Source organism: Mytilus trossulus, chromosome 1 (genome assembly GCF_036588685.1).
Source record: "Mytilus trossulus isolate FHL-02 chromosome 1, PNRI_Mtr1.1.1.hap1, whole genome shotgun sequence".
Classification (NCBI taxonomy): Eukaryota; Metazoa; Mollusca; class Bivalvia; order Mytilida; family Mytilidae; genus Mytilus; species Mytilus trossulus.
In genome coordinates, this window is record NC_086373.1 from 77,689,183 (window position 1) to 77,704,242 (window position 15,060).

The window sequence follows — 15,060 nt, forward strand, 5'->3', positions numbered from 1 at the left end:
GACCTGATAAACATTTTTACCCCTTGTCAGATTTGCTCTAAATGCTTTGGTTTTTGAGTTATAAGCCAAAAACTGCATTTTACCCCTATGTTCCATTTTTAGCCGTGGCGGCCATCTTGGTTGGTTGACTGGGTCACGCCACACATTTTTTAAACTAGATACCCCAATGATGATTGTGGCCAAGTTTGGTTTGATTTGGCCCAGTAGTTTCAGAGGAGAAGATTTTTGTAAAAGTTAACGACGACGGACGACGACGACGACGGACGACGACGGACGCCGGATGCCAAGTGATGAGAAAAGCTCACTTGGCCCTTCGGGCCAGGTGAGCTAATAAAATTAGTAAGATATATAAAAATTAAATTAAAAGACCAAGATATTAAAACATTGACTCTTACTTTGATCCACTCCAGTTATTTAGAATGCCAAAAGAGCATAAAATACCACAATACAGCTAGCACCTCATTAAACATACAAATAAAAATGTAAAATATATAATTATGTTTAAATAACAATAATACAATTAAGACTAGTTGAATGAAACTTGTGTCTTCAGTGGCAGTCATTCTATACTTGATCATGAATAAATAACCAAATAAAGTTGATTATAAATCATACATCATCAAATGATATTACAATAAAATAATTTTTAAATTCAAATAAACTGACCTGAGTTTAAAGAGATTCATACTATTCCCTGAAAATATGGTTCTTATTTTACTTCAATAAGAATGTAAATAATTATTATTATTCAAAAGCAATATTAACAATTACAAGACTGTAAAAATCCACTTAATTGAGATACATTGAAAAGGAGGTATGAAGAGCTACAACCGTTATGTGGGCCCTAAAACTATAGTTCAAATACAAGACACTTTGCTACTCCTTCTGATTTATTATAATTTTTCAGATAAACAAAAAGTCTTCCTTTTTTCATGCATATTTATTATTTATGACATCACTGCATAGCATCATAAACATGTCAAAATTGACAAAATTGTTATTAATATATACAGCTAAAAATTTTATCAAATGAAAGATATCTAGAAAGATACCTATTCATATCATTTTCTTTGTATATAAGACATTGTGGCAGCAAATATTTTTGACCTAGACTGGTGCTCAATACAAATATTGACAAGAAGGTCCTTAAATAAGGCAATTTTCCAGTTATTGCAGTTTTTCTTAATAAAAAAAACCCAGGACCTACAGCAAATAATAATTGACGGATTTCCGTCTTGTGAACATCTGAAGGATATTGTTTATCATATGTTTTATATTATGTGTGGGGTTTTTTAATTCTAGGGGTTAAAATAATTGCCTTTCATATTTTATTTTATTTTTTCTAAAAAATTATCGTCATTCTTTATACCTTTTGACAAACTAAGAACATTCCATTCCATTCTCAATTTTTCTGTAAAAGAAACAAAAGTGAAAAAAAATACAATAACTAAATAATCCCATTACAGATATAATATCAAAACACCTATATTTTAATGTCATCAAGATTTGAATGAGACCCATAAAAGCCCTCCAACCATGATACAAAGAGAACTTTTAAAATAAAAATCTCTCGAGTCATCACTATATGAAATAACTGTTAATAAGGTCGTTGTATAAAATAGAAATGCTGGTATGGTCTGTCTTTGTTTTATTGTCAGAAGAGATGACTCTCCTGGAAACTTTTCATATAGATTAGAGTTGGGATCATAAAATCCTGTCAAAATTCTGAAAAGGAAAAGTAAAGAAATTTAATTAAATAGAATATTGTCAATAAAACTACCTTTGTAGAAGTACTAAACATGGTTTTTCAGTTGATATTTTATAGTGTGTCTTTATATGACTTTTGTTTCAGATAAGAGTGAAAGTTGGAACTTATTAAAATGTTTGAACCTGCTGCATTTGTTTTCACCTAGCTTAACTCAGGAATCATTTTTGTTGAGCCTGCAATTTACAGCAAAAGTAGGTGAGACACTGGGTTCCGTGGAACCCTTTCAATTTTTTTTTATATAGAATAGATTGTTGGTTTTCCAGTTTGAATGGTTTTACACAGTCATTTTTGGTTCCCTTTATACCTTGCTGTTCGGTGTGAGACAATGCTCTGTTTTGAAGACAGTATTTTGACCTATAATGATTTACTATTTCAAATTGTGAATTGGGTGCAGGAGAGTTGTTTCATTGGTACTCAAACCCCATCTTATTATATCTAGTTCTAATGCAATCTTAAAGTCATAAGAAAAGAGTAACAATTGAAAAATAATGCTCTTCCGATTCTTGAACCACTGCATACAAACATCATAAACTTAGTCTTCTGTGCACGAATTCATCAATTTTTTCGTGTAAATTTCGTATAATCTTCAATTTTTTTTCAATCGGTCAGTGTTGCTGTGAAAATATGGCAGGTAATTAAAGTTCGTGTTTTGAAGCCGAAGTTTAACGATTGTCACCTGCAGCTGTTTGTCAACAATCGACAAAAAGTCAACAAAAAGCACAGAAATTGAGCATGTGTTCATCATGTAAATTCAGATAATAGTTTATTTTAAGGACATCCATGTGTATTGTGATCACCGGATTTTTACGAGATGGGTCACACTGAGGTCACTTTGCATACAGAAAATATGTCAGTGGAATGAAGGAAGCAATTATAATAAAGTAAAATTCTTTTTAATATGAATAAATTAAAGAATTTTCTTCAGAAAAGAGGATATGTACATAAGTTTTATAATAAAAACTATCCATTGAGTTAAAAAAAACATATGCATTATTTTTTTTGATTTGAGGTTTCTTATAACTTTAATGTTACAATTTATGTCATTGGCTAAAATTTGCCGTCAAATCCACAGTTGACCAGTCATAACTAAGGAGGGACCCCCCATTTTGAATTCTTGGATCAACAAATGTTAAGTTACTACATTATTATTGAAATTAAAACAACACCTACCTCGAATTCGACGTTTTAATGTGATTTTATCAAAATTTGAATCGAACAGGTTACGTAATAACCTCCAGTTTGTATGTTTTCATTTGTATGACGTCACATTTAGCAATGACGTCTTTGCGCCAAAACTATTCATGAAGATTTTTTTTTTGTATGCCAAATTTATACATTTTTTCAAGTTCTAACATATTATTTTTTTGGAAATGCATTAGAATCGATAACAGTACTGTAGTTGAAAAGATGCCACCATCAATTTTGATTTGACGGTTACAAATAAAGTTTTTCTGGCAAAGCATACATTTGACGGTGGCAACTCTTCAACTACAGTACTATTATTCCTTAATTAGAATTAAAGTTCTAAGTTTTTTTTAAAGGGTGACAAGTTGAAGAGGTATAATGAACTATGTATCTTAAAAAACTAGAAACCTGAAAGTATGACTTGTTTGATAGAGATTTATTTCTCATTCCATTTGACATAATTAACCAGATGCTCCACAGGGCGCAGCTTTATACGACCGCAGAGGTTGAACCCTGAACGGTTGGGGCAAGTATGGACACAACATTCAAGCTGGATTCAGCTCTAAATTTGGATTGTGATTAAATAGTTGACACAGCACAGGTTTCTGACACAGAATGAATGTGGTCTAATGAACTTTTAAAAAAAAAATTGCTTTTGAGCAATTCACTATGCTGTTGAATATTAATCCTCTCAAAAAAATGTTTGAAGAAATTTTCTTTTTTTTTATGAAATCTGAAATGAAAAAAATTGACCCCCCAATTTTTTTTTCACATCCCCCTTTCCCTTATTTCAAAACTGATCTCAATTTAAATTTCTAATGAAGTTTGCAACAATAACTACTCATTTAAATACATCATATAATATTAAAATGTAAAAAAGTGCTTGTTATCACTGACAATGACTGAATGGTAAAGATTGTTTTAATCTATCAGTTGGTAGTAAAAGTGAATATACGTTGTATATTGTATAAAACAATGATTTAAGTTGATTCAACTACTATTCTGGACAAAGAAAGATAACTCCAATTGAAATCCAATTGGAATTTCTTGCTATTGCACAATATTGTGCAATTAGATATTTCTTGCTATTGTGCAATACTGTGCAATTGAAAATATTTGCTATTGCACAATACTGTGCAATTAAGATTTCTTGCTATTGCACAATACTGTGCGATTGAAGATTTCTTGCTATTGCTGAATTTATAACTGTGCAATTGAAAATTTCTTGCTATTGCACAATACTTAATATAAATAATTTTGGATCCTGATTTGCACCAACTTGAAAACTGGGCCCATAATAAAAAATCTAAGTACATGTTTAGATTCAGCATATCAAAGAGGCCCAAGAATTCAATTTTTGTTAAAACCAAACTTAGTTTAATTTTGGACCCTTTGGACTTTAATTTCGACCAATTTTAAAACAGGACCTAAAATTAAGAATCTACATACACAGTTAGATTTGGCATATCAAAGAACCCCAATTATTCAATTTTTGATGAAATCAAACAAAGTTTAATTTTGGACCCCGATTTGGGCCAACTTGAAAACTGGGCCAATAATAAAAAATCTAAGTACATTTTTAGATTCAGCATACCAAAGAACCCCAAAGATTCAATTTTTGTTAAAATCAAACTAAAATTTAATTTTGGACCCTTTGGACCTTAATGTAATCCAATTTGAAAACGGGACCAAAAATTAAGAATCTACATACACAGTTTAGATTCGGCATATCAAAGAACCCCAATTATTCAATTTTTGATGAAATCAAACAAGGTTTAATTTTGGACCCTTTGGGCCCTTTATTCCTAAACTGTTGGGACCTAAACTCCCAAAATCAATCCCAACCTTCCTTTTGTGGTCATAAACATTGTGTTTAAATTTCATTGATTTCTATTTACCTAAACTTAAGTTATTGTGTGAAAACATAGAATAATGCTTATTTGGGCCCTTTTTTGGCCCCCAATTCCTAAACTGTTGGATCCAAAACTCCCAAAATCAATCCCAACCTTTCTTTAGTGGTCATAAACCTTGTGTCAACATTTCATAGATTTCTATTAACTTAAACTAAAGTTATAGTGCGAAAACCAAGAAAATGCTTATTTGGGCCCTTTTTGGCCCCTAATTCCTAAAATGTTGGGACCAAAACTCCCAAAATCAATTCCAACCTTCCTTTTGTGGTCATAAACCTTGTGTTAAAATCTCATAGATTTCTATTCACTTTTACTATTGTTAGAGTGCAAAAACTAAAAGTATTCGGACGACGACGCCAACGTGATAGCAATATATGACGAAATTTTTTTCAAATTTTGCGGTCGTATAAAAACTATTTGTGTTTGAGTAACAGGTGACTTTTAAAGCAGACATTTACTGAAGTTTACCTGTCTTTCTTGGCAAACTGTTTATAGCACCATTGTTGTAATTTGCTATCCTCAATTGGTATATCTTTTATATTTATTCTTTCAACATTCATATGAATTTCTGGAGATTTTCCCATCACAAAATCTGAAAAGATCAATTCTTATTTAGAGGGGATCAAGATACAATGTGCAAGCAGATATTTTAAAAGACAAACAACCAGACCAACTGATACCAAAAACATTGTATTACAAAGAGATTAGATGTATAAAATATACCATTTAACATAGTTGTCATTAATACATATACAGTACTACACACATGGCTCTCACTATGTACTGTGATTTATGTAATGTCACATCACCTGGACATGTTACAAAGAGGATCTAACATCTTTCAAATAGTCAAGCCATCTTCCCTTTCTACCAACCACTTTATGATATGGTGCTGTCACACTGCTGTGACCAAGTCAGTGAAATTCAATTCATTCAAGAAAGTTTTAGGAATAACAGTTTAAATAACTTAGACAAGATTTAATTTAGTATTTCATTGGAATTAATTTATTTGAGATATGCTTAAAATTTTTAATTATTTTATTTTATTGATATTTCATTCCAAAGTAATATAATATTTTTTTGCTTTGTGTGGCCAACAGTATGTTGCAAATATAGCACAAATGAACGTCACTTTGTACAAATGTACCATAATTTAATGATGTGTAACTATGGCTTTTTATGGCTCTATCTTTCTATCAACCAGTTTATTATAATAGTATTAACAACAGATCAAAAGGGTTAAATATTTCTCAAAAGTTTGATATTAAAGTCTTTATAGCTACTAATAGTTATCAAAAGTACCAGGATTATAATTTAGTAAGCCAGAGGCGCGTTTCGTCTCCATAAGACTCATCAGTGACGCTCCAATCGAAATATTTATACTAAATCACCTTCACAATTAATGTTAAATAATTGTTTCCTTTCTGTGCAACCGTTACTTGTTTTTTACATCGATTTGAAAAGTTTAATATTTCCTTTTAGGTAGTAGTTTAACTTCATGTATTATACAAGGATGGAAAATATAATTTCTGAACTTTAGGAGTTTTTTTTTATTTTGACATTATCAATAAGGTTTTGTGGTAGAACCTATATATTCATTTATAATGATTTGCTATGTCATGTAAAAACATATATTATCGAAACTACCTGGCATTCCGTATGCTGGAGTTCTCTCTCTTGTTTCTGTATCATATGTGTTGCTATAAGCAATTGTGACATCATAAACAGCGGTTACATGGTCTTTTAGCTCTCTTAAACTAGATTTCAAAGCTGTTATTCTTGGTGTAAGCACATGATGTAATTCCTTAAATCCTGTCAAAATATATTACAAAAAAAATTGAACTGCTTTTAGTGCTAATAATCAAACTTGGAAATAATATGTGCTTATAATGCTAACACAACTGCACATCAAATATATTTGACCTAAATCACAAACTTTAAACAAATTAATGATGCCGCTGGATACATCATGCTCACCTCTGTGTCTTAGTCAAGGAGAGAAACAAATGACTACACTGTGTGTGACTTGATAGTTTGCCAAAAGACCATCCTACTGTACCGGTACTCTTTTAGAACTGAAGGTATATGAAGAACAATATCCTGATTCTATTGACATTTTTCAGGATTAATTCTCTTATCCATCAGAATGGCATGTCCAATCTCCTTAAAATACTTAACAATAACAGAATGAAGGAGTGGTAACAGTTCTTAATAACAGGACAATCTTGTTGAAACATCAACAACAAATACTCTAGACTAACCTAAATCAAGAGCATACTTTTTGCTTTTGTCTATTACTTCAGTTAGTTCAGGATTATAACGAGTTCCTTCTGGATAAATAACTAGCCATACCTATCAAATAAATAATAATCTGCATGGTAAATAAAAAACAAAAAGTTTCATATCCAGCTTAAGCTAAATGCCATAGACAGCCTATGATGTTTGAATGAGGGACATGCTTTTTTTCAGAAACAATTGGGGTAAATTAACACAGGTCAGTGTTATTTTTTGGAAACAAGAACCAATGGATAATAACAATATCTATTTCTGCAAATTTTGAGCTCTATATCATTGTTATACAGCATGTTCATGTGTGTGTCAAACAGTCAACATTTTGTACAATATCCTGACTTTACAAATTAACTGTTATTTCATGCTGCATTTATAACAAGAACTAGATGTGTCAAAGTGACACAAATGGCCCCATCTCACAATGTTGAAAAGTCAGCTCAAAATCTGGAGTTGATAGAAAAAAGTGTGCATAACAATTTTGAAAGTTTTTAACTCTAAATTTTGGCAAAAATTAGGGGAGCAAAACGAAATTTAAACTAGATCTGCAACACATAATAGTTAGCTCACATACAAAAAATCAGCACAAAATCTGAAAGCATTTAGAGAAAAAGTCTGTATAAATGCGATTTTTCCAAAATTTATCAAAGTCAAAAGCCCAAAATTACAGCAAAAATTAGCCGAGTGAAACAAAACATAAACTTGATCTGTAACTCATCTTGGTTAACTCACATACCAAAAATTGTCCCAATATCTGAAAGCATTTAGAACAAGAGGCTCTCAAGAGCCTGAATCGCTCACCTGAATTTTTTTGGTTAAATCTCTCATCAATGATTATTTTGGCTTTTCAATTTATTTAAATGTTCTTTGAATCATCCTATTTTCTTCAAAAGCAAAAATAAAAAAAATCATTTTCTGCTATGTTCTATTTTAGCCATAGCAGCTTTGTTTCTTGACATACAAGGAAATAAACTAGAGGCTCTAAAGAGCCTGTGTCGCTCACCTTGGTATATGTGAATTAAACAAAGGAAGCAGACAGTTCATGACAAAATTGTGATTAGGTGATTGTGATGTGTTTGTACATCTTACTTTACTGAACATTCTTGCTGCTTACAATTATCTCCATCTATAATGAACTTGTCTGTGTAGTTTCAGTGGAAAATGTTAGTAAAAATTTACAAATTTTATGAAAATTGTTGAAAATTGATTATATAGGACAATAACTTCTTAGGGGGTTAATTTACCATTTTGGTCATTTTGACTTATTTTTGAGTCTTAAATTGCTGTTCATTATTGCTGTTTACAGTTTATCTCTATCTATAATAATATTCAAGATATAACCCAAAACAGCAAAATTTCCTTAAAATTACGAATTTAGGGGCAGCAACCTAACAACCAGTTGTCCAATTCATCTAAAAATTTCAGGGCAGATAAATCTTGAACAGATGAAAAAATTTGTGTCTTGTCAGATTTGTTCTAAATGCTTTGGTTTTTGAGTTATAAGCAAAAAACTGCATTTTACCCCTATGTTCTATTTTTAGCCGTAGCGGCCATCTTGTTTGGTTTGCCAGGTCACAAAACACAATTTTTAAACTAAATAGCCTAATAATGATTCTGGCTATGTTTGGTAAAATTTGGCCCAGTAGTTTCAGAGAAGAAGATTTTTTGTAAAAGTTAACTAAGATTTTTGAAAAATGGTTGAAAATTGACTATAAAAGGCAATAACTCCTAAAGGGGTCAACTGACCATTTTGGTCATGTTGACTTATTTGTAAATCTTACTTTGCTGAACATTATTGCTGTTTACAGTTTATCTCCATCTATAATAATATTCAAGATAATAACCAAAAACAGTAAAATTTCCTTAAAATTACCAATTTAGGGGCAGCAACCCAACAATGAGTTGTCTGATTCATCTGAAAATTTCAGGGCAGATAGATCTTGACCTGAGAAACAATTTTGCTCCCTGTCAGATTTGCTCTAAATGCTTTGGTTTTTGAGTTATAAGCCAAAAAATGCATTTTACCCCTATGTTCTATTTTTAGCCGTAGCCGCAATCTTGGTTGGTTTGCCCGGTCAAAAAACAAAATTTTTAAACTAAATAGCCTAATAATGATTCTGGCTATGTTTGGTAAAATTTGGCCCAGTAGTTTCAGAGGAGAAGATTTTTGTAAAAGTAACTAAGATTTACGAAAAATGGTTAAAAATTGACTATAAAGGGCAATAACTCCTAAAGGGGTCAACTGACCATTTTGGTCACGTTGACTTATTTTGTAAATCTTACTTTGCTGAACATTATTGCTGTTTACAGTTTATCTCCATCTATAATAATATTCAAGATAATGACCAAAAACAGCAAAATTTCCTTAAAATTACCAATTTAGGGGCAGCAACCCAACAATGGGTTGTCTGATTCATCTGAAAATTTCAGGGCAGATAGATCTTGACCTAATAAACAATTTTACCCGCCGTCAGATTTGCTCTAAATGCTTTGGTTTTCGAGTTATAAGCCAAAAACTGCATTTTACCTCTATGTTCTATTTTAAGCCATGGCGGCCATCTTGGTTGGTTGGCCGGGTCAAAAAACAAAAACACAAATTTTAACTTAGATACATCAATGATGATTGTGGCCAAGTTTGGTTTAATTTGGTCCAGTAGTTTCAGAGGAGAAGATTTTTGTAAAAGTTAACGCCAGACGACAGAGGACGATGGACGCCAAGTGATGAGAAAAGCTCACTTGGCCCTTCAGGCCCGGTGAGCTAAATATAAAATTTATACTAGATACTCTGAATTTCATTTAGCCTAAGTTTGGCTGAAATTGATACAGCAGTTTCAAAGGAGAAAAGATTTTTTAAAGTAAGTCAACATGATGAACAAATTGTGAAAAAAGTCTTTAGAGGGCAATAACTCCTTAAGGGGTCAATTGACAATTTTGGTCAAATTGACTTATTTGTAGATCTTACTTTGCTTAACATTTTTGCTATTAACAGTTTATCTGTATCTATAATAATATTCAAGATAATAACCAAAAACTACAAAATTTCTTTAAAATCATTAATTCAGGGGCATTATACCTGCAAAACCAGTTACCCGATTCGGCTGAAAATTTCTGGGCAGGTAGACCTTGACCTAATAAATACTTTAACTTCTTGTCTTATTTGCTCTAAATGCTGGAGTTTTTGAGATATAAGGCAAAAACTGCATTTTAACCTGTGTTCTATTTTTAGCCATGACGGCCATGTTTTTTGATGAAATAGAAAATAAAACACTAACTTTATTTTATACACCCTACTGATCATTCAGTTGAAGTTTGGTTGAATTTGGTTGAGTAGTTTTAGAGGAGAAGATTTTTTTAAAGTTAGCAAATATGATGAACAAATTGTGAAAAATTGTCATTAAAGGACAATAACCCCTTAAGGGGTCAATTGACTATTTTGGTCATATTAACTTATTTGTAGATCTTACTTTGCTGATCATTTTTGCTGTTTACAGTTTATCTTTATCTATAATAATATTCAAGATAATGACCAAAAACTGCAAAATTTCCTTAAAATTACCAATTAAGTGGCAGCAACCCAACAATGGGTTGTTTGATTCATCTGAAAATTTCAGGGCTGATAGATCTTGACCTAATGAACATTTTTAACCCCCTGTCAGATTTGCTCTAAATGCTTTCATTTTTGAGATATAAGCCAAAAACTGCATTTGACCCCTATGTTCTATTTTTAGCAATGGCGACCATGTTTGTTGATAGATCAAAACTTCGGATACAATTTATAAACTAGATACCCTAAGGAACATTCATTTAAAGTTTGGAAGTATTTGGCCTAGTAGTTTCAGAGGAGAAGGTTCTTGAAATAGTTTACGACGGACGACAACGGACCCCAAGTGATGGCATAAGCTCACATGGCTATGCCAGGTGATCTAAAAAAAGTCTGTTTAACTGTGTTTTTCAATAATTTATCAAAGCCCAAAGGCTGTAATTTCAGTAAAAATTAGCGGAGCAGAACGAAACTTAATCTTGATCTGTAACTCATCATGGTCAACTCACATACCAAAAATCAGCCCAATATCTGAAGGCGTTTAGAAAAAAACTCTATATAATGGTTTGATACAGAATTGCGGACAAGGGTAAGACTATATGGCGCTGACAAATTCATTGTGGGCCATAAAAATTAAATAATTATGAAAAAATTTGGATTCAAGCTCCAATTGACTCCTAATTGTCTATTCTCATTTATTCACAATTTTTCTAACACTCTTAAAGATTTAGATATTGATACTTTTGTCAAATTAGTTGTGCAAATCCATTGCTGTCTATTTCTCTCTTATCATACGTAGATATAGGAAGATGTGGTGTGAGTGCCAATGAGACAACTCTCCATCCAAATAACAATTTAAAAAGTAAACCATTATAGGTTAAAGTACGGCCTTCAACACGGAGCTTTGGCTCACACCGAACAACAAGCTATAAAGGGCCCCAAAATTACTAGTGTAAAACCATTCAAACGGGAAAATCAACGGTCTAATCTATATAAACAAAACGAGAAACGAGAAACACGTATATATTACATAAACAAATGACAATTACTGTACATCAGATTCCTGACTTAGGACAGGTGCAAACATTTGCAGCGGGATTAAACGTTTTAATGGCTCCAAACCTTCTCCCTTTTTCTGAAACAATAGCATAACATCACAACATAGAAAAACATACAATAAAATATCAATTGGCAGACTTAACTCAATCAAAAAACGTATGATTACACAATGAACGAATAAATTTGATCTACGATATCTGAATACAAATGCACAGTTAATTAAATATTAGAGACAAACATTCATGACCAAAAAGCAAACAAACAAATTCAAACACAGGACATCACTGAGAAATATTAAACCAATCAATGTTCACTTTAGAAGAAAAAAATAAAATTATAATCTTGAAGTTTATACAAATAATCAAAGCTGGTGTACAGACAAGATCCATATGTCTTTATTTTAAATATGAAACATTAATTTCTATTCTTTGTATATATATATATTTAACCTTTTTTTCACACATTAAAGTATAGTCTATACTTACAGGAATTTTATTATTCTTTAGATACTGTAATTCTTTCACAAACTTTTCTCCATTGAATTTTCCACTTCTACCAACAAATACACAGCTATGCTAAGGAAAAATAAATGTCAAACATGATTAAAGATACCATGAAAACAGTTATTATATGATCAATCAATGAATTCAAATTCTAAAAATTATTCAAAGAGTAAGGTCCTACATTCTTAGATTTATTGTTATCTTTGCTACACAATCTCACCTCATTTTAAATGATAATTCTGACATTACAGTATCTATTTCACATGTGAAATTATCACTTCTTAGTTGACTGAGAAATATTGCTATTTCATTGCAATCAATACATAAATTAAATATAATTTACCAACCATTAAAAAATTCAAGATAAAAAAATAAAAAAAAATTGATACCTGATAACAGTAGAAACCATAGATTGGTAGATATTTGAGTCCACTTTTCATTACATATCTGACTTTGCCAGTACATTGTTTTTGTTCTGATAACATACAGGCAACAATCCAATCCACTGAAAAAGTATCATTTTTTTTGTAAACTATTTTAACAATTTCTATGCATTAAATGAAAATCAAACCATCATCTAATATATTCTTTTCATTTTTTTGTTGCAAATAATTTTGCAGCTTTACTATAAAAAAACATATCAAGTATGTCTTTATCAACAATTAAGCATACAGAATCATTCACAGACCTTCAAAAATTTGAAACAACAGACTGTAATTGATCAGAACTGATTTTGGAACTCATCCCAGACATTGCTGATATAAACCTTTCATGTTAATTTCATAATAGTCCTACAAGAATATTTTTACTCCATCTCAAAGAAGTACCATAATTCACTGTTTTACAGCCAATAATGGACATACATTTATGTACTTACCTGTACACTGGTGATTCGAAAGGTAGATGACATTTTCATCTCTTTTCTGTATATCTTCAATATCACCATATACATACACCTGCAATAAGTACAATGTATACAGCATAAATAATGTTTCAACTAATTTTATGATACATGTAACCAACATGACCAAATTTGGCAGACTACTAATTTGACACATTAGTTGGTTGTTTCTATTTATACTGGTTACAGGTCAATACAAGGTTTCTTTTAGTCATCATCAAGAAGTATTACACAAGGTTTCCTGGTAATGGAAACACTGAATACCTAGCTACAATCAGAAACTAAGCTTTTCTTAATATGCCAATCTGTAACCTACACATTGGACATATAAATTGAAATGGAAGCAGTACTCTTAAAATCAAATACAATGTATTCAAAGAACATAGTCTCTTAAAAGGCTACATTGCTCAGCAACTTGGCAAATTTACCTCTACAGACATGACAGAGGATAAAATTTAGCTTTTATCTATTGGTCTGACAGGATTCAAAGAGAAACCCATGCTTATCTTATCCTGGAATTTCTTATTAATTTGATGTATTTTTTTTTTATTTACAGTATAATGTAGATCAAATTATTCTGTAAATTACATCATGTATGTCTCAAATAAGAAATTATTATTCACTATACAAATCCTGTGTTATGTAAAAGTAAATAAAATGAAACATACAATCTGTATAAAAAGAATGCAAAAGCAGTGATATATCATTCTATAATCATGATAATTGATAAATAATTTAGTTTAATCATATTAATTTAGAATGGATTGGGAAACAAGTTTTGCAACTTATACATGTATAAATCATGTCCACTTTGCAGGTGTGAGTTCTGCCTTGTAGTGTCATTAGCCTGCTCTATTTCGAAATTTACAAAGGTGGCTTTTACATGCAAGAGATATGGCTTTCTCTTAATTAACACAGCTCAGCCATTTATCGTCCCCTTCCGACAGACAATCTTCGTCCCGTTCCAACAGACTATCATCGTTTCCTCAAGACCATACTATTGATAAATAATAGGGTTACAATTACAAAATGTATCAGTGAGTCATTTTAGACAGTATGCTTTAATTGCACAGCTAACACATGTTTTAAATTACCTGGTTTAAAGTTATCAAAATGCAAAACAATAATATATCTGTTTATTCCACATTTTATGTGATTTAAACTTTACATTTTATGTGTTTTTAACAATACCTCTTATGATTTTATTTGTATATTTAGCAGTGTCTAGATACAGGAAATGTATGATTCTATGATCTTACTAAAATAAACTGTTGACACAGAGATATGTCTTGCCTGTAAACAGAAGTTTAAGAACTACAATGATGGACAGCAGCATTTCTAATCACTTTATTAAGATATTTAGTGCCAGCCCATGACCTAGGAGAGAAGGACCTCGAAATGTTGTAAAGCTGATATGAACAGATCATTATACAAAATATATCACACTATAATATATGGACAGAATCAAGTATCCTCTGTTGACCATGACAGCACAGGCATTTTTTTCTAAGACAAGTGCCTGTGCACATAGATGACTCATGACAGTGTGAAATTTCAATAATACATATTAATAAATAGTTTTACCAAACAATACCTTTGCTTTTACATAGTTATGGAAAAAGAACAGTGTCAATCTCATGTAGCTTGAAAATAAGGCATCATCTCCAATTCTGTTGTAGCGGAATCGGTTTTTATATATCTAAAATTATATGTGAGATTGCTTATTTCAATTTACAATTCATTTTCATTGTTATTATTTTGCTTACATGTTCGTATCTAGGGTAAACTAAAAAGTGTAGTTGATTTCCATTGGTTAATCACTAAGGGTTCTCGGTGTTTTACATAAGATAAATGATAAAAAGCTTTTCTTTCCTTCTCGGTAGTAATCAATAGTTGTTTGGATT

General features: G+C 31.2%; 1 protein-coding gene across 2 annotated transcripts; it reads right to left on the bottom strand.

The window, feature by feature from the left end:
- Positions 1 to 452: 452 nt before the first annotated feature.
- On the bottom strand, positions 453 to 14,830 carry LOC134685626 (1-acyl-sn-glycerol-3-phosphate acyltransferase epsilon-like). Of its 2 annotated transcripts, XM_063545552.1 has the most exons (8): positions 14,751 to 14,824; positions 13,133 to 13,211; positions 12,645 to 12,760; positions 12,238 to 12,327; positions 7,125 to 7,215; positions 6,511 to 6,675; positions 5,332 to 5,455; positions 453 to 1,725 (listed from the first exon to the last, which is right to left on the bottom strand). In XM_063545552.1, the coding sequence occupies exons 1-8, from the start codon at positions 14,793 to 14,795 to the stop codon at positions 1,500 to 1,502; spliced, it is 936 nt and encodes a 311-aa protein (XP_063401622.1). In that variant the 5' UTR covers positions 14,796 to 14,824; the 3' UTR covers positions 453 to 1,499. The 2 variants fall into 2 exon arrangements, with proteins under 2 accessions (XP_063401622.1, XP_063401630.1); XM_063545560.1 differs by lacking the exon at positions 12,645 to 12,760 and having other exon boundaries at positions 14,751 to 14,830.
- Positions 14,831 to 15,060: the final 230 nt, after the last annotated feature.

Excerpts from the sequence above, each read along its gene's own strand:
- LOC134685626 (XM_063545552.1), bottom strand. The coding sequence starts at position 14,795 with ATGAGATTGACACTGTTCTTTTTCCATAACTATGTAAAAGCAAAG. Across the intron at positions 12,761-13,132 it reads TTCGAATCACCAGTGTACAG|TGGATTGGATTGTTGCCTGT; the intron begins GTAAGTACATAA and ends ATACTTTTTCAG. Across the intron at positions 12,328-12,644 it reads ATGGTTTCTACTGTTATCAG|CATAGCTGTGTATTTGTTGG; the intron begins GTATCAATTTTT and ends ATTTTTCCTTAG.